This window comes from Amphiprion ocellaris, chromosome 9, assembly GCF_022539595.1.
Source record: "Amphiprion ocellaris isolate individual 3 ecotype Okinawa chromosome 9, ASM2253959v1, whole genome shotgun sequence".
Classification (NCBI taxonomy): Eukaryota; Metazoa; Chordata; class Actinopteri; family Pomacentridae; genus Amphiprion; species Amphiprion ocellaris.
In genome coordinates, this window is record NC_072774.1 from 28138897 (window position 1) to 28159224 (window position 20328).

The 20328-nt window shown below is 40.0% G+C and overlaps 1 protein-coding gene across 2 annotated transcripts in view; it reads left to right on the forward strand.

The window, feature by feature from the left end:
* Positions 1-11423: 11423 nt before the first annotated feature.
* Positions 11424-20328, forward strand: part of znf407 (zinc finger protein 407) — a 150994-nt gene continuing 142089 nt past the window's right edge. For both annotated transcript variants that reach the window (XM_023276849.3, XM_055013850.1), the window contains exons 1-3: positions 11424-11533; positions 14829-15547; positions 15805-18018. In XM_023276849.3, the coding sequence (XP_023132617.2) occupies positions 14893-15547; positions 15805-18018 (2869 nt within the window). In that variant the 5' untranslated portion in view covers positions 11424-11533; positions 14829-14892. The remainder of the gene's footprint in view (positions 11534-14828; positions 15548-15804; positions 18019-20328) is intronic.

A 20328-nucleotide genomic window follows, 5' to 3' on the forward strand; every position in this document is an offset into this window, starting at 1 on the left:
AAGTGAATGTTAGTGGGACTAGGTTCAGGTGACCTGGAACTCTTATGAATATACAGTTTTACTCGTATGTAGTTGTTTAAAGTTCAAAAGAAAAGACTTCTGAATATCATATAGCCTTTTTATGAGGTAATTCTTGTTGAAAGCATTTGGAAAGCTACATAAAGCATAATGTTACTTTTAACAAACCTTAATAATCTTTCTTTCTTTCTTTCTTTCTTTCACAGGTAAATAGCACATACTACATGGAACAAGACATGCCATCAGTGGCTTTTTTTTCTTTTCTTTTTTTACAGTGCACAACTTCTCAGTGTGGCCGTCCAGGGGCAAAGCAGACCCTTGAGGCGGTGACACACTTAAGCTTTAGGACTGCTGGCCGGCTTTGGTGTTATTCTAGACTAAACACTCAGCAAACCACAGCGGATACAAACATTTTCACAGCCGGCACAACACTGCAGAGTGTGTGTGTGACGGAGAGAGGCAGACTGAGGGACTGGGGGAGGTTTGTGTGCTGTGGAATCAATGGATAAACTGAAGCTTAAACGTCAGTCAGCTGCAGAGACTATTTCTCTATATTCTGCCTCCTTGAAATGCGAGCAAAGATTTGTGTCAGACATTTGTTGACAAGTAGTTTAATTTGTCCTGAGGCAAATATGGACTGTGGATCATGTTGTTGCTGTCAATCTTGTAGGGATAATTGGTTTACAAGTTAGACAGCACCGGGTAATGATTGCACAGTGAAGAAGACACAGCCTAGTTCTTCTGAAACTCATTCTGAGTGTTAGGAATAAAAAACGACCATCATACTGTCGGGGAATTTTAACACTTTTGATTTAACATCTTCACAAATCCACACTGCAGCCTCATGTTGTAGGTCAGTCTGTTCTTTAGTGCGTACTTAAATATGCACCACCCACCTATCCATCCATCTGTCCATCCTTCACCTCTCTCTACCCCCAACGGTAATGTAGTCCAGAGTGTTTGGCGTGTAGCCTGTCATTGTAATGCAAAGGTCAGCGCGTCAAACACAGTTTTACAGGTTCCCATGATGTAATACCACAATTGGCCACACATGTTATCAAATCAAAAGCTGATGAAGTAAATCTGAATGACATTCACTGTCTGTTAAGGATGCAAGAAGAGGAGTGGTGCTGATGTCATGTGCAGCAGGAGAAACATCAAAACCAGAAAAAGCACCTGTGAAGTACCACAGTTAGACTTACTACTACTACTTCTATTTTGCATAGTACACTACATTACTACACAACTGGGGGAACATTTTAGATAAAAAACATTTTCCATTTTTTGTATTTTTTCCTCAATGTGATTTACTAGTCTAATGTAAATATTTCTTCTAAAACCCTAAAAATGTTTTAGGCTTTATTATATTTTACATTTTCAAAGGAATAGTTCAGAATTTGGGGGAAATATACTTATTTACTCTCTTATTTTGAGTTTAATACCACAGCTACCAGCAGTAGCTTCATATTCACTCTACAGACATGCTAGTGGAATGAATATTTCATCTAACACGTGTATTCCCTAAAATGCCAAGCTTTCTTTTACATTCCACTATTCCATTCACACTGTTTGTTGTCGTGTGTGTTTATGTCCATGCACGTGTGTACAATAAAGTTGGTTTTATTGCAGTGTACTGCAGGGTAGTGCAGTTTAATTCAGTCATAAAAGCTGTTTTCTTACATACAGACCCAGTCACATATACTTTGTTTATGCCTGCACATAAAGCCAACAAGATTTATATATGCGCAAATGCATCTGAAACTGAAATACATATAGACTGAGTCATAGTTTCTCAGCTAGTCGCGGCTGTTACCGTCAGAAAGTTGTCCAAACATCAGCTGTCGAGGGTCTGCGGTGCCCATGAACACACTCAGACACATTGACTGCAAATCACGTGTGTGTGAGTGTGTGCAAGTGTGTTGGTGTGTGTTTAAGTGGGGTGGTATCTAAATGGTTTCTTGAGTTCAGCCCTAACACCAGCAGACGTCAGGACACCATAATCACCTTCATGCACATGTGCACACACAGCACTCAGCGCCATGACGTGAACCTGCAAAGGAAAATAAAAGCATTGAAAGCTGCAGGCAGAGACGTCACGTCTAATGCTGGAGCTCTGGTAGCAGTTTTAGAAACGCAGACTTGAACCCAGACTAACTCATCCGGACTGGTTTAGTGTCAGATCGTAGTGGTGGCAGGGTTTCAGTTTTGGCATGAATAATAAAATAAAAACAACACTTTGGAGTGTCCTGCTACTCTGAGGGCTTAATGCTGTTGATCATGAGCTATGATATCCCAGGTTCCAGTCTGGAAGACACCTTGTTGCATGCATGTTCAGTATATACACTACTGTTCAAAAGCTTGGGGTCACCCAGGCAGTTTCATGTTTCCATGAAAGCTCACACTTTTATTCATGTGCTAACATAACTGCACAAGGGTTTTCTAATCATCAATGAGCCTTTCAACACCATTAGCTAACACAATGTAGCATTAGAACACAGGAGTGATGGTTGCTGGAAATGTTCCTCTGTACCCCTATGGAGATATTCCATTAAAAATCAGCTGTTTCCAGCTAGAATAGTCATTTAAGGGCATTCCTAAGTGATCCCAAACTTTTGAATGTGATTGAGTTAAAATTCTTGGTCTATTTCTATCTGGTGAGCTCTCCAACAAAGGAGACTAAAGTTAAACATCTAATCTAATATACTTTAGCACCCACTGAAAGGCCTCAGGGAAAGCCCAGCTTTTGGAAAACTGCACAATGTGAAAAAAAACAGCAGCCCGTGAACAGGTTAAATACTCCACGCATTATTTACATTTCACTCTTACAACATAAACCGTATGACATAATAAAGATTTTGTTTTGGCAATGTCTTTCACATTTTTACTTTAGAACTTTGCAGTAACACTTCAGCCTGAGTGTTTAATGAATCTTTCTGCATTTCCAGCCATCTCTACTATTCAACCTTGTAATAAAGAAATTAAGCACGCTTGCAGCTCTTCATGTTTCCAAGTTTACCACAGTATCAAAATAGCTCCAGTGCAAACAGGAAAAACCTCTAAAAGAAGAGAAGATTCTGCCTTGAGCACCAGCACATTAACGACCACCACTGCAGGACGTCAGTAAAACTACTGACTGAATTCATGTCAGCCTCAGCTTTACTTTTAACATTAATGAGGTTCTGTTCAGACTGACCAAAGCAGTTTGTGAATAAACAGGGCCGCCTCATTTATCTCAGTGAGACTGAACTGGCACAGTGGGTTTGCCACCACAGTAGATGGGGGAAAAAAATTGTCGCTGGCTCAACTTTTGCTCCAACGTAGTGAAAGAGGAATCTGGCAAGGGGCTGCAGTTTAATAAATACAAGCACACATTCCTGCAGATCATTTTGGACAATGTAGTTTTGACAGACTTGGAAAGACAAAGGATAAAACAAAGTAAAGTCCTTTCTCACAGTGTTTTAAACCACAAGTGCTTGCAATTTGGCCTCAAGGATCGAATACTCAGTGGTACATGAAGCAACATGCTGTTATTAATGTTATTATTTATTTATTCATTATTAATTGGCTTTTTTAATACACCATTTTTTCAGTCTGAATGTCCAGTAACTGTTAGGAGCAGACAGAATTTCTGGTGTGAGCTGGATTTGGATATTTCCAGACAAACAATCATTCACATTTATACCTATGTGCAGTTAAGCACCATCAATCACAGCAGCCTGGTCCTGTTTGTAATCCAAAACATGTTTGCTGCTAATGAAGTGCTTTATAGATATACTAAATGAAACGAGAAAGAAAAAATAATGGATAACAAAGCAAAAGGATAGGCTAAGATGTAGACAATATTAGGCAAGGCTGAGAAACTGATGAACACATAGCGAGACGTGACAAGAAAAACCGCAAAGTCTAGTTTCTCTCTTCTCTTTGGGTGGGCCCCGGGAAGCACTGAAATTTAAATCATCGCTGTTTGACTTCTACTATACACAGCCACTCTCAAACGCATCGGCCTCGAGGATGTTTAGATGACCAGCAGCAGTCATAACGTGTTGAGTTATGCTCTCTGTATTTTATGGTTTTGTTAACAGCAACCTGTCCTGTCAGAGCAATTCACTAGTCTTTAGTCCTACCTTTCATTTAGCTTCCTATTAGCTGAAATCACAATAATTAGGTGCATCCAATGGATACACCCTCCTCCTCTCCAGATGTAATATGTTAGTCATACTCTGCACAATATTCAGGAAATTTTAAAAGGTGCTAGAGAAATGAAGCATCTCTTGGTTGTAGTTTATTACAGTTGTGCTGATGCAGAAACATCTTGTGTTGCTGTGCAGTTTAATTCTCCTGAAAAAGTGGGATTTGAGCTCACATGATCGACTGAGAATGAATTCATTGTCAGCTTCAGGTTTTGTTATTGTTGGTATTGGAGACCAATATCTTCAGCCAGAGTTGTTTCAAAATCATAAAGAGGAAGAATACACACCAAATTCTTGAAATAGAACAAGGAACTATTGATCTTCAGCAATCTGATTTGTCTCTGATTACACATTTTTGGTGGCTTTGCGAGTAGCTGAAGATGTGAATTCCGAGAAAGAGAGAAATACGGATTAAATCTACTGTGCCCCACCCAGCGCTGTTTAAAAGAACACTGTAAATGTGGTAGAAGCAGTTGTTTTTTCTCTTACTTTCCCCCCTTCACTAACACACACAGACACAGCTCTCAAACACATACTCAAATGCACTCCCCAGGTGATACCTCCGGCTCTGCCTAATGTGGTGTGAGGTCATGCTTCTAGGAAGGGATGGAGAGGTTTGAAAAGGGAGGGATGGGGGAGTCTGAGTGGTGGGAGAGACCTTTAGTGTCAGCTGTGTGGCCTGCATGTGTTGTTGTGTTTGTTGCCAGAAAACCAAGGAGCTCCCCCCATGAATTCATCATCAGACTGCTTCAGCTCAGACACTCCCAGTGAACACAGAACACAAAGCAAGACCTTGATATTTAGTGGCCCTGCTAATGTCTCAGTGTGTCATTTCCTGCATGTTTTCGTCATGATTCTGTCTCGTGCCCTGAAAGAAACAGTAGCGGGGGAAATTATTGCACTAGTAAATGTAGCGTTCACTTTTTAAATGACATGTCATCTATCCTTTCTTTCCTAATTTAGTTCAGTTTTACTCTAATCCTTCAACCTAGGATCCTGAGATAGAAAGGCTGCTTCAAGTCCAACAGAAACCTGATCAGCCTGATTTTGGCCCTGATCTGTAGAAGAAAATGTCAGAACTTGAGCGACAAGGATTAAGAAGCTAGTCTGAAGGAATGCTACTGCACATGCCATCCATTTGAGAGTTGTTGCTGTATTTACTACAGACTGAAGGAAAGAGTGGAAAGGAAAAGACTGCAGCTGAAGTAAAAATACCAATGGCTGAATGCAACATGTAAAGGTACACCACTGAATAAAGCATCAGCTGTGCACCTCCAGACAAACTCTGCATTGTGGGAAACCTTGGGTTGTGCATTACTGATATCCTGCACCTTCTTAAAAAACAGTGTCTTTTTAAACTGGATCAAGGCCAATTTTTTCCCCCACATGTCCTTGGAACCCTCATCCTAAACCCAAACATTACAGCACCCTATTCTGAGACTCCTCTTTTAAAGATGGCTGTGTGTTTACACAGTGAGGTGATGCATTTTAGGACTGCTGTGACCTCATGGGGTTAGACAGCTGCTGGTATATCATAAAGGGAAAATGAGTTGGGGCAAACACACTCACTCCCAGAAAGAGGGAAAGAAATAGCATTCTAGGAAGGGGACATGTAATGTGTTTTGACATATATTGGGTATGGGTGGGGGTCAGGCCACTGCAGAGATCCAGGTCAGATTTAAGGTGGGAAAGTATTTAACAGGTCTATTGAAAGAGGCACACTAAGTCCCTCTTTGAAGAAAGGGCTAAAGGTGAGCACTAAATGCCTGAAAATAGAGGAGAAAGCAGCAATGTCACCTATATCTAATACCTGCAGTGGAGCAGCTTGGTGCAGAGCTGGCCAAAAGCAAATACTTTTTAATGGCTTATAATTAAGCTTACATTTATACGCACTACCTCCAGGAATTAGTCATATGCTCACACTAAAGTCTGAAATGACAAACTTTCTTCTGCCTACTTTGCAACAAACTGCAAGGCATAAAAGTAAAAATTCACTTCAAGTCTTGAACATATGTACACTTTTACAAGAGAAAGAAATGAAGTATAATTTTTGCAGTGGCTTTTGCAGACTTGTAATGCACTTGAGAGAAGTTCAAACACTGTGAAACTGACAACAGAGTTCTCAATCGCTAGAAAAAGAGCTTCGTCCAAACCCCAACTCATTTGATGCTGAGATGAGCTTTAGAACATACTCACTGTCCTTCAAACTTCCTGATTATGTGTGGAATTTGATTTATAACAATGAACAAAATTCCCCAAATAAGCAATTTTGTTTACATTTACCTTAAGCTAGTCCACTTTAATCTATTGCACTTTTCTTCATTCATTACACCTTTATCATAAATCTAGTTCACATATCTGGTAGTCTGTTGAACATTTATCGTAGTTTATTTATTAAAATATATGGTGACTAGCTGCAGATAGTTACTTAACACGCATGTGGTGTTGTGATCATGCACATATTGCCTGTGTGCACCTGTACCACTCATATCAGATGTGCTCTTGAGTTCATTTAAAATGAATTCAGCTCGAAGAATCATTCTTTGGAGTGTGATTGTGAAACGAATTTGGTGTTAGTGAGGCTACTGTGTCATTTAGAGAAGAGCAACACTGCAGCTTCAGTCAATAACCAAAGTGTAGATCAGCGTGTTTTATTAATGGGTAGATTAGTGTTTTGCAGCTTTTTGCACCACCTAAGGTACATTTGTATTCATGTACAACTTGTTCTGCAAGTTTGTTCTACACAAAATGCATTCACCATAGAAGGGAAATTAATGATTTGGCATGACAATTTATTAGATTGGGGAAAAATACAAGATATAAATCAAAAAACAACAATAGAAGGCTGCTCACGTGAATCACTCTGCAAAGACAAGTCTATATAAAGTCTGATTTTGGCTCGTGCTGCAGATTGAGGCAAAAACATCCTTACTTGGTATCACTGTGATATAGTGTGTTTGCATGGGTTTTATCTTTCTTACTGTAGTTTTATTCCCTGAAACCCTATGACAGCATTCTCACTTTCTGACAAAGAGTCCTGTCTTTCAGCAAACTGTTTTTTTGTCAGATGTGTCCAGGGTGGTTTCCATAGTGCCACATACACACACTGTGCAACTGTGGTTGCAGATTGCCGATGTGTAACAAAATGTGCTCATTGCTCCATCTGGTGGGATGAAATGAGCCTCTGTTACACTGAAACGCATTCAGTTGAAGAATTTTTTTTTTTTTGACAAACTCAGGTAGTAACAAACCCATTGGTCACCCAGCAGCTGTATAAACTGTATAAACGTGCACAGTCGGTTACTGCATGCCATTCCACTGCTCTGTTTCCCCACGTTTCCTGTCTTGCTTCACTGTCTACCTATTAAAAGATACAAATGCTCTCTAAAAAACGTGCAGCAGAGGAATGTGGGGAAGACATTTGGAGCTCAAACGGCATTTCTGACAAGATGAACAACAGGGTCACACTAATGTTTTCAACAAACTTCTCCCATTTCACCTCCCAGAGTAATCTCTTATGCATTTCTTGGAGGTTGGAAGATTATTTGTGGGACGTCCATGAGGCTGCTATGCATTGATTTAACTGCTGTTAGTTTCTCATGTGACTTAGCAACATTATACTGATTACATTATTAGATGCAAGCATGTTTCAAAGTTAAATCTGAAGTTAATGTTTAACCAGTTTTTTTTACCAGATGTTTAACAGTTGAACTGTACTGCATATGTTTTTACCTCCTCTTTGAGTCAGTTTATGGTTACTTGAGGTAACCGGATGCCTTAAAAAGAATGATTAAGATGTAATCACACCCTAGCCTAAGATATACAACAGAGCAAAAGCCAGAGAGGAGGCAGATCTGCCGTTTTTACAGAAGACATTTTGACATGTCTCAAGATGAGGACAGGAAATACAATTAATTGTGACTGAATTCCTTCTTTCTGCTTCGGTTTCAGTGTCCTGGTATTCTGCATGCTGGCTTACAGTCAAACTGTCATGGCTTACTGGGCACTGAAACGTTATGGTGCCATCTTTAATGTTATTAGTGCCACCTGTACTCAGTCTGCTGTGAAAAAGGCCCGTTAAAGCTGCTCTAATTTCTGGAACAGCTAGGTAACAAATGGAAAACACCTGTGTGGGTGGACCATTTAAGATTTATTTTATTCCCATTTAATTAATTAATTAAGCAGCACTTGGAGATATCAACAAGAAGCATAAATGTGGGGGATTAGCTCAAATGGTAGAGCGCTCGCTTAGCATGCGAGAGGTAGCGGGATCGATGCCCACATCCTCCAAATAACCTTTCTCTTAAATTTCACTTGGGATTAATAAAGTATCTACCTATGTTTAATTGAACATATAGATGTTTATGTGAACACACGTGCACAAATATTGGTTGTATATGCATGTATAAATGTTGTCACAGTCACTTTGTCTCTGTGACAAAAGTGTGAAATATTTCTGTGACTGATGAATAATAATGTAATAATTTGACATTCACCTGCTATGCTTGTGCTCGTAAAAATGCACTGCGAGACCGTGATTGATTGTTGTCTGCTGTACATTCCCAGGTTAACATAAATATCTATTCCAGGATGGTTATTCTATAAAAATTAGCAACTTTAAAAGCATAGCAGTTCTATTATAAAGGATGATCGGTGCTTCATTTCTAACATATTTAAAGAATTTTTGAGTGCCTTTTACTTCATCGTGTCATATTTTACTGCACAAAGTGAGCAATTTTCTAAATGCAGGACCAATCTGACTTCAATGGTCCTTCTGCAGGAGTATAGGCCTTCAAACTGTGGATTATTAGGCATGAAGTTAGGTAAGGGTCTTATGTGAGATTATCAAATCATACAGTGTGAGATGAAACAAAAACAAAACAAATGTAAATTTTCTTAATATTTATTTCATATTAGTTTTCCTTCTTTTTTTCTGTGTGGATCTGTAAATAAATTGAACTGACTGATACACAAATTAGGAAGAAAAAATCCGAAATTTAAGGGAAAAAGTAAGGACATTTCAAAATAAAACTTTGAACATAAGCGCAGAGAGAAAGCAGTGAGGCAGCGTCCACCAAAGCCAGCCTCTGCTCTTTTAATAGACAACTAATGGAGAAAAATGAATGATGAATCCTAATGAAAAATGGGCGACGGGGGAGGAGGACATTTGTGTTTTAAACCATCCATGTCATATAATTTTGACTGTGATGAATTAAAGAAAATTATTGCAAAAGTAAACTGTGTATTCATTCCAGTAGGTATCATTTATCACCTCCTGACCTGTCAGACTACTTAATCAATTAATGCCCGCACATTAATCCATCTTCAGTCTTTCCATAAAGCTAACGCTGGCTGTCAAATGGAAGTGGTGATTCATCACAGGCTGACCATTTGAGAAAAAAAAAAAATACATACTGTGTCACTACAGGCCACATGGTGAACCTTCCATACTCAGTGGTTTGAATTTCACCTTCTTTTCTTAAAGTTTTCATCAACAGACTAACAGAACTATTTGGACCATGACATGGGGACATTTTTAGACGTAATGTACATTTTAATGTACGAATACTCCTTTGCAATATGTCAAAAGTTTAATTAAGCTACTTTTTATATGGTTCTATGACTCCAAGTTAGGTGTTCATCTGTGCTTTTGGTGTACCACATTTCATATACAAATTGTATGAGATTAACTCATTAAAAGCTTGCTAATATGAAATATAAGACCAAGTCTCAATTCCATCATTCCATTCAAAATGTCAAGGATTACACAATTTGATAGGATTAAAATCATGATTTCTTTCTGGCAAATTCACCACCTGGTTACTAAACAGGTTGTATTCAAGTTGTTTTTAAGAAATTTGAAGAATCTGGAGAGAAGAATTAAAAATATAGTCAAGAAAATTGTCTGATGAGAATTGTCATGTTTGAGAAGCTGGATGAAGCCTAGAAAATAACTCAGCATCTGGCAGCTTCAGCTGGATGCCCAGTGGATCCTTCTACAGTCTGGAAAAATCTGATCAGGAATGGCCTCTGTGGAAGGGTAGCAGTCAAGAAAGCACTTTTGCAGAAGGAGAACAGGGCTCAAACGTGGCAAAATGCAAAAACTCACAAAGATCAGAGTGGAGATCAATAGAAAAGAGAACTGTGGAGTGATGTTTGAAATGTTCAGGTTCAATCATGGACAATATGTGAGAAAGGGTACTGAAAAGAGGTGTAAGAAAGAAATGGTGGAGGGTTTGTCATGGTTTAGGGCTGAATTTCTGCCAGTGGTGTTGATATAATCATAAATGCTAAAAAGACAAAATCTGATTTATCATATCATTTATTGTCGAAATCTCTTGATTAGAAACAAATTTCATTGTAAATGCAGTTAAATTATACTTGAAGTAAAAAAACAAGGCCTCTACAGAATCATGGCCTGAATATTATGGAAGCTGTGTGATCATCTGGACAGAAAAAGACAACACAGATCCAGTAACAACTCAAGGAAGTACTGAAGGAAGTCTGAAATATTATACCACAAGATAACTTAAAAAAAAAACCCTTCAAAACTTGTTGACCCTAAAGTGTTTAGGATATGCTAAGTCCAAAGGACGGGCCACACTAAATACTGACTGTAGCCAAGAGAAGCCATCTTATTGTGATTGTTTTGATATTATTAGCATTTTCCAGATTTTTGTCATTGCATGTTCCTAAACAGACTAAGAAATAAATACGTGTGCCTATTAAAACCAAAACAACAAACCTCTGGCACAGCACTGTACATATAACGTGTATTTTTTAGGTAATACTGTTGTTCTCAGCTTCTTATTAAATTAAGACTTTATTTGGGAACAACAAAAACCAACAAAAAAAAAAAAAACGCTCAAATAATATATCTATACATTACCGCAGATCATATCATATGTTAGTTTAGTTTGCTGTAAAACATTACTTTTATACATTACGCAATAACTATAGTAATCCTGTGTCATATTCACATACAGATAATATTGTTGGCAGCAGATCACTAATTATAATATGATTTATTGTAACTAAAGTCATCAGTTTTACCTGCAGCTTGCTGTTGTCCAAAGTCTTTAAATGTCACCCGTTTCAATGCAGTAGCGTTTCGCCGCGTGTGGTAAATTTGTTTTTCCCACGGAGCCGGAGGAGTGCGTCATGTGATCAAATCAGCTGATGTAAAAAAAAAAAAAAAAAAAAAAAAAAAAAAAGCAAGAAGACGCGAGCAGGAAGGCCGCCGTGACGCACAGCTCACTCTACGGTACGCCATTTGTGTCTAGCACCAAAAAGCGCGGACCGGGGAAATCGTCGTATAACAAGAGGTAAGTCTATACAATTTTTGCCTGCATTGACTCATTTTTACGCGGGTTGTTTTAACTTAAACGATCCTGAACTCTCTGGAGTGTTATCAAGCACCGTTTCGGTGACAGAGATGACTGTTTCAGAGGTCGACGTTAGCCTCCTTTTTGGGCCTCTGTGCTGCCGTCGTTTTCCAAGCCTCAGAGCCGTCTAGTCCCACCTCAGCCGCGCTGTGATTGGATGTCACAGCTGACGGAGCAGTCTGATTGGACGAGCTGGACGTATTTTAAAATACAGTTGGAGAACATGTTGCTAGTTAGCGGGTTAGCAGCGGTACCCAGCAGCGAAACCACAACAAAATTCGTCTCCGCGTTCCAGAGGAGTTTCTGCAGTGAAGCGAGTTTTGTGGCGTTTTACACTGCAGCACGGACTGGTTTTCTTATCGTGGCAGTTTTCTCTGTGCTTGCGTGAAAGCTGTTCGGCTAACTTTAACGTTACTTTTAAGCTAGTGTCCGAAGCTTAGTGGTGAAACCGCTGGAAATGCACCAAACAGAGCTAGCGGTTAAAATGAAGAGGAGGACTGTAGCGTGCAGAAGTTGTGTGCAAGAATATTGTTAGGTAGCGATGGACTTGTGCAAGAAGCAGGCAGTGTTTGTCGGTCATCTATGAAGGAGGTCTCATCACATTGACTCCCTCCTGATGCTAACTGAGCTGTTGTCTTAATTAGTTGTCTTAATTAAGACTTTTATTTTATTATTCACCTACAAGTCTCTGGTCATTCAGCTTCATGCTAGTGATCAAAGTAGCGGTAGTTTTCTGAAAATCTCTACTTGATATGGTGCTGCTTCTGTTAGTCCAAGACTGGCATTATATCAAAATACACAGTAGGTGGCGATAGTGAGCACAATGAGCTCGTTCTGACAATTGGACACTAAACATATATAAATAACATCCTCATGAACTCCTGCAAACACTTTGATGTCGATTAAATGTCTAATAAAGTGTAGGGAATTATAATTTATATCCGTATTGTGTGTTTTGATGTCAATTTTCTGGAATATTTTATATCTTTCTCATATTTCTGAGTTGTCTCTGCAGCTGTAATCTGAACTTTCCTTCTGGGATCAATAAAGTCTTTTGTTACATGTTATATTTGCAAGTACAAACAGATTAAGGCTTGTATACATTTAGACCACTACACATGTGCTATGTAATCTAGGTTAAGGATTATATTGATTTCACTTAAAGATCACCTACATGCATGTTTAAAGATTTCTAAAAAAATATTTTGACAGATAAACTGTATCTAATATGATTTTTTTTGTTGAATTAATTTCCAAAATGACATTATTTGAAAATCAGCAATCTCTAAATACAACATTTTTAGTTTACACACTGGTTCAGTGATGTCTCAAACTTTTCTGGAAGTCCTCTGACTGTTTGTGCAATACAGATTTCACTCTTGTGCAAGTGTCCAACTGGACCAGCATTGGCTTGTGTTGTCACAAGTCCTCTAACTGATTTTAGGTGAGCACAGAAAAACATTTCTCTATTTGCAAATAAATATAAAAACAGCCATGTGTGATGTTTGGCTCAAAAGAACAACACACTGAGACTTGACAAAATACAGGCACATGAATCACAAGCAAATAAAAAAAAACAAAAACATCTTCAATTAGAAAACACAGATGTAGTGTTTATAAATAAAGGAAAAGAGTAGAGAAAACACTACCAAATACTGAAACACTGCACACATTTTGCTGTAGTTGAGACTCTTAAACTAAATGTTGTTTTCCTACACTGCTGCTGGATAGTTTACTTTTCACTTTTTTCATTTCACGAGTCAAACTTGCAAATCTGTTCTAGCTTGTGTTGTCAGATTGAAGACTTCTTTTTGGATTTAGCTGTGTTCTGACTATTTGTATGTGTTTCTCAAGTAGCAGTGTGTTAAACTCTCAGGGCCACCATATTCTACTGGGAATGTCTAGTATTCTCAAACATCTGAGAAGTCCACAACACAGTTAATGTTAACATTCAAGTGAATTTGACACTGATAGAATAACGTGATTACAGCTGAATTATAATAGGAATGCTAATCTCAACAGATGTGTTTTGAGCTGGAATAGAATCCAGCTGACAGATGTGCAGCAGCAGTGAGATCTAGAGTCTTGGTGCAGAGCAGCAGAAGGCACAGGCACTTATGGTGCTGAGTCTAAAAGCAGAGAAAAACATTATAACCGCTGACAAGGACCATAAAATACAAGATTGAGTGTAAGGATGGAGAAGGTTTGATCTGGATGAGGAAGGTGTGATGTGGTTGGTGGAAGAAAGGCCGTGTTGAGAGTATGGGGGGATTTGATCTTATGTGCAATTCAAAACAAAAAGGTTAGATAGACGACACTGAAAATACTGGCCCTCACTGTACAGCCTCAGTGCAACTGAAGTGATTGCACGTGGAATTTCCAAATATAAGTAACTGATTGTACAAGGTTTCATGCCTGGACAAGCAAGTAAGCAGATTATTGTGTCATGAAGACGTGAGAAGGTACACAGCCACCAGTAGGCTGCTGAACATAAGATTGCCTCATATACGCAAACCAAATGAAGCAAAACTACAATATTGTACTTTTCAGTGAAAATGTTGGCAGCACTTTCTTTGGTCAGATGGGTCCAGCTGGACTGCATAGTGCTGACATGGAAGTGGAGTTATGCTGATATGAGGCTGCAGTGCAAAAGTGAAGGAGGGATGGTTGCAAGTTTGGATACATAATACATTTTTTGTAAGATTATGCAATTTTTAATTTTGTAATATTTAATTGATATTGCACAGGGGTGTGCTCAGTTTTGCTGTACAGTATGTGTAGTGAAAATATACAGCACGTATAGATAATTCAAGCAAATAGAGGAACACTTCTTGAGATGCATTGTGTTGAGCTGTCTTCACTATTGTCCAGATGCTTTTCAACCTGGTCACCAAAAGATAACACTGAAACTGCTGCAACTGTTTGATGTAGTAGAGATGTGGTTATTTATATTATTATACTCCATTAAATGGCTGGACTTGTTTTTTGGTCATTTAATACGCAACATTCAGTTTTCCTGCTGGCATTCTTTAAGTGACAATTTGTGTCAGGAAACACTAGATGGCGACATTTACTTGTGCTTGCTCAGGCAGCGTTGCGGAAGGTTCACTTTTCAGAGATTTGTGTTAAATGTGCTCAGCTTGTTTCCTTTTTTCACATTTTATACTCTGAATTGTATTTCAGATAATCAAAAATGCTAAACATAAGTTTTGTGTGTTGTTTTTTTTTCCCTCAGGTTTTTGATCAAGCATTGATGACTGGGATTAACTTCACTGTAGAATAAAATCATAGGATATGATATGGATAAAACACTGACATCAGGGGAGGAGGCTGTTAAAGACAGAATACCTGAAAATGACACCAGTGGGAAAGTGCAGCCAGATGATGTGGAAATGGAGGAAACGGCAGGAGACTCACCCGGTAGGACCGGTGAGCCTGATGAGGCAGACGAGGAGCTCGCTGAGAGGCCGTGGTCAGAGTCTGTACCTGTGGATGAGGATAACCTCTGCGTAATTTGTGGCTTTTCAGCCAAATGCCCGAGATCTCTGAAGATTCACTCTGCACGAAAGCATGGAAAGGCTGCTGATAAAATGGCAAAGCCTTCAGAGAAAAGTGGCGATATCTCTGATGCTGAAATCCAGCGGGAGGCAGACATGGAGACAGAAAGTGACGCTGAGGTTAAACAAAACCAGGAGCCTGATCCTGACAAACTTAGATCAGTGGGCGGTGACAATGGTATGAAAACGAAGGGTCAAGCTAGAAAGCAGAGTGTACTACACAAACAGCAGACAGATCAGGACGATGCAACCCTTAACCAAGAGAGAAGAGTAAGCAAGCGAACCCCAAAACCTAAGATTATTTATTCCTGCAACTACTGTGGCCAAGAGTTTAGAGACAAGTCTCCACTGGATGTTCACATCCAGAGATATCACACCAAAGACACCCCATACACATGTGAGTATGCACTGCTATCATATTCAGACTTGAAATCCAGCAGCACATTTAGTTCATGCTACTTAAAATATGTTATAGTTTAGCCTATATTTAAAGTTCCATCATATTTTCCTCATATTCCATGTGTATTGTATAGAAAATATGTTTTAGGATTAATGTAATATATGTAATAATTTAATTAAAAACATTATTCTAATTTATTTTTTACAATTTCTGCATTTGTTGTCTAAAATGTGTGTCTTTTAAATGTCTTTCAGTTGATGGTGATGAGAATGTAGAAGAAAAAGAGGAAGCTGAGGATCCAAACAGTGCCATGAAGGTTACTCCAACACAAGTGGCACCCAAACGTGCACTCAGCAGGTTCCAGCTCAAGTGTGCAAACTGTGATTTTCGGGTCAGCACTGCAGCGCTGCTGGAGAGCCACGCTCGTCTTATACACGTGGACCAGCAGTGGTACCGTTGCAAATTATGTAGCTTCTCTTCAGCCACATCTGAGTGGATGTACGTTCACCTGTCCTCAGAAAGCCACATGCAGCAGCAGAAAGGAAAGAAGAGCACAGACTCTTCTTCTTCATTTGAACTATATGTGGAGAAGATAAGCAGAGACAATGCTGGAGAACGTGCAAATTTAGATGATGTGATTCAGGTGACTGTTGGAGAGGGGGCAGCTGCTTTGACAGAAGGAGAACAGGAAACTGATGAGACAGCAGAGGCTGCCAAAACTGTGTTGGTTGAGGAGGAAGATTCAGAGCTTGAACCCCCCAAAAAGAAACGAGGAAGAGCAAAACAAGGGTCCACAACCACTTGTGGATACTGTGGCCTGGTAGTGTCCAACGCTACCAACCTCAGTGTTCATGTCCGCCGTAAACACAGCAAAGATTATGGCTACAGCTGCACTCTGTGCAACTACAGCTGTGTGACCAAAGGAGACATGGATCGTCACTGTTTCACTAAGAAACATGTTAGACGTGTGCAAGAGTGTTCAAATAAGAGCCCAGTCACCAATCACATAAGTGCATCATTACAGGAACCCACAAGTACACAAGCCCAGGACGTAATCACGGACTCACAGCCCAGCGACAAAGAACAGGAATCCGACAACACCGCTTCCAAAGAACACAGTGGAGAGGAGCAATCTCAGTCAGACACAAGCCAGAAAAAAAAAAAATATGACTCTGTTAGTGCTTGCAGCCTCTGTGATTTTGTAGCTCAGTCAATCCCTTCCCTCCATCTTCATGTCAAAAGAAAGCACACCAAAGACTTTGAGTATGTCTGTTTAGCATGTGGCTACTATGCAGTAACAAGCAGGGAAATGTCTCGCCATGCCAACACGGAGAAGCATAAACAGAAAAGCCAGAAATACCTGGAACCACAAGGAAGTGAGGAACAGAAAACTTTGGCACTTTCATTAAAACAGAAGGAGATGACTGAGCTTCCAAACTCTAACCCTGAACCTCTAAACCCCAGAGAGGTGTCTGAGTCTGGTTCCAACGACAGTCCAGCTATGGAAAGCCAGAATGCTTCTCCATCCTCTGTGAACACAGAGGCTGTAAATGCTGTGGTTAGTGTGGCTGGCGGTGCTGATGAAAAGGAAGCGAAGACTATTACACCTTCTGCTGGTGGTGAGCCCGATCCAACCAACCAGATGACTGAGCCAACAGCAGTGTCTGAACCCCAGCAGGCTCCAGAACAGCCTCAGCTTTCAGTGGATCAGTCCACAGAGCAAGAGAGCCAGGAGGAAAGCTGTAAACAAGCACAAAATGAACATACAAAGGCAGATGCAGATACTCAAATGTCCAAATTCCTTCTCTTTGATCCCTGTATCGTATCCATGAAGGCCCTCGCTGAGCAGGAGCAGGTGATAGAAGAAGGTGTGGCTCTGGAAGGTGAGGCGGCTGTGATATGTTTGACTGGAGGATCACCGGTGCCCTCTGACCTCCTGCCCCCCAGTTCTACATTTGTCAAGAAGCTGAAATCCAAGAATGAAAAAGCCAGGGAGGAAGGCAAAAAAACCATTTCTCGGATACGCTGCGAGGACTGTGGGTTTATGGCGGACGGCATCAGCGGCCTCAATGTCCACATCTCAATGAAGCATCCGTCCAAGGAGAGGCATTTCCACTGCTTGGTGTGCGGCAAGTCCTTCTACACCGAGAGCAACCTGCAGCAGCACCTGACCAGCGCTGCCCACCTTCGCAACGAGCAGAACAGCGTAGAGGAGCTGCCCGAAGGGGGAGCGAGCTTCAAGTGTGTGAAATGCACAGACCGCTTTGAATCGGAGCAGGAGCTGTTTATTCACATTAAGGAGAAACACGAGGAGCTCTTGAGGGAGGTCAACAAGTATGTGCTGGAGGACACGGAGCAGATCAACCGTGAGCGCGAGGAGAACCAGGGCAGTGTGTGTAAATACTGTGGCAAAGTGTGCAAGAGCACCAACTCCATGGCCTTCCTGGCACACATTCGCACACACACCGGTATGTGTCCTGCTTTGGTTACTCACTCACTCCCACCTTTTCTCTCTGTCTCTCTTTGCAACTCACTCACATTCATCCAGTATATAAGCCCCAATGCAGTGTTTACTCCATATAAAAGCAAGTCAAATCTATAATATTTTATTTTACATGTGATGTTAATTACAGAAGATGAATCAAAGGACTTCTTCCAGCCTCCATGCATTTGTTAAAACACCCAATGACAGCACAGTAATCGGTGTTTATAATGCTTTTTGTATTCAAAGCACAGTATATTTAATCTCCCTGCAAATATAATGAATTATTAACTTGGTAAGACATATTTTAGATGCTCGGGGTTGCACTTTATCAACTTTTTTTTGACTGCAAATACCCTTTTGACAGGAAAACCATAAACATATAAATACAAACCAATATACTTTAATACGGTTTTACAACCTTGCAGTTGCTGCATAAATTATTAAACATCTTGTAACTGATACAGATTAGGTTTGTGGTTTTTCTGAAGCCATTAAATGTCTTACGCACACTCGAACACATCAAGTTTTACCCAGAAATCTTAAAAAGAAACGACAATCTCTTTCTGTGTCTGCTCAGCTATTAGGCCTTTGTTTTTAGGAACAGCAGTACTGGGTGGGGAGATACAGCCTCTTCTTTGGCAGCTCGGGCTAATGTTAAGGCTACTATCTACTTCAGCCAGGTAATAGCTGTTTCAGTAGAGGTGAAGGTAAAGACTGATTGAGCTTCAGACCAGCAGGAGAGACGCTAATGGACCCCAGATTGGGATTCCCTGAGCAACGCTTGGTCAGAGACATGTGCGACTCATAATTGATGTGTCCATTACCAAGACTCAGTTGTAATTATAGTCAATAAGTCTCTGTAAATGTGTTAAAGCTTAGGCTAAAAGCATTGGAGGTCCAAAGAGAGGTGGGCTAATAATTTAAAATAATCAATGCAGACGTATTCAAAGCCTTTAATTTCCCTCGTGTCTGTACGTCCATGTTTGTGTATATGTGTGTGAGCGCTCGTATGCCTAGTGAATGTGTGTATATGTCAGCCTTCATGGCTAGCTGATTATCCTCAATCCATTAAGATTTATCTTGTCATTTATAATGCAAAGCAGGGCTGCGATGGTCAGGGCTTCGGCTGGGAAATGTCCGGCAGGTTAAGAACATGGGGCGCTCCATTACTTTTCCCTGACCATGTGTATTAATTGCTTTTAAAATCAACTTAATGCAGGAACGAGATGTGAGGGCGCCATCAATAAATGCCCCTCTCTGCCTCCTATGGTCCATCCCCCTTTCAGCCTAAACTTTAATGGGACTTTAATTGAAGTCCATGCTCTGTGCTTGCCATGTGTGTACGTGATTGTATGCGTCTTTGTGTGTGTGTGTGTGTGTGTGTGTGTGAAGTGTCTGTTGAATGGGAGATAAAAGAGGATGGTTTCCACTTTCATACTCAATGACAGTGGATGGTTTGTATACTTATTGTAGTTTTGTTGTTTCGCCCTTGTTAGGAAACCCAGAGATAATATTCTCAACATCTTACCGAGGTGCTAACAGTGTGCCGATTTCTCTCCATTATGTCGTTGTAAACCGATTAATGGATTTCAAGAGTGAAAATGATGCTGCAGTGAAATATGCTGTTAATTTAGTGGGAGCACAGCACAGGAATTTTACACTTTATTCAGCTTTACTGGCATTTTTTCTCCTTTGTTCTGCTATGTGTGCCAGTCACCTTGTGTGCCAAAGTCAGATTTCTTACTGCTGAAATCAAATTCCTCATAGCTGTAAGAATCAGAGGTTAAAATCCTGATGATTAATGTTGAGCCCCCACTTTCTTCTTATTAATGGTTAGTCTATACGTATTCATAATTTTACCCTCTGTCATAATTCTTGAGTTTTGAGGTCACTTACTTAGTGTTACTTAAGAAAATGAAAGCTTTGACACTGAGGTCCCAACAGATGGCATCAAGTCAAGGGCACATTCTGTGGTTTGAAATGATGAATACTTCATTTTTACCTCTTTTTATACAGCAGAGTTATGTTCTTGTTTATGAGATTACATCTGCGCTTTCCTTTATGCTGTCTTGTTTGTAGAAAGCACCTATTTCTCTTCATTTTAACAACATATGCCAGTTGTTATTATTGCTAAGTTCCCTCATTACAGTGAATTATTCACCTTTTATATGGTCATTTATTCTGGGAGTTTGTTTGTAGGGCTGTGGAGCAGCACGGTGGGGGTCTGCCAGTTCCTGAGCTGGGAGCACGTCCAGATCCTTTTAATTAAGACCTAGTTTTTATTCACTTGATT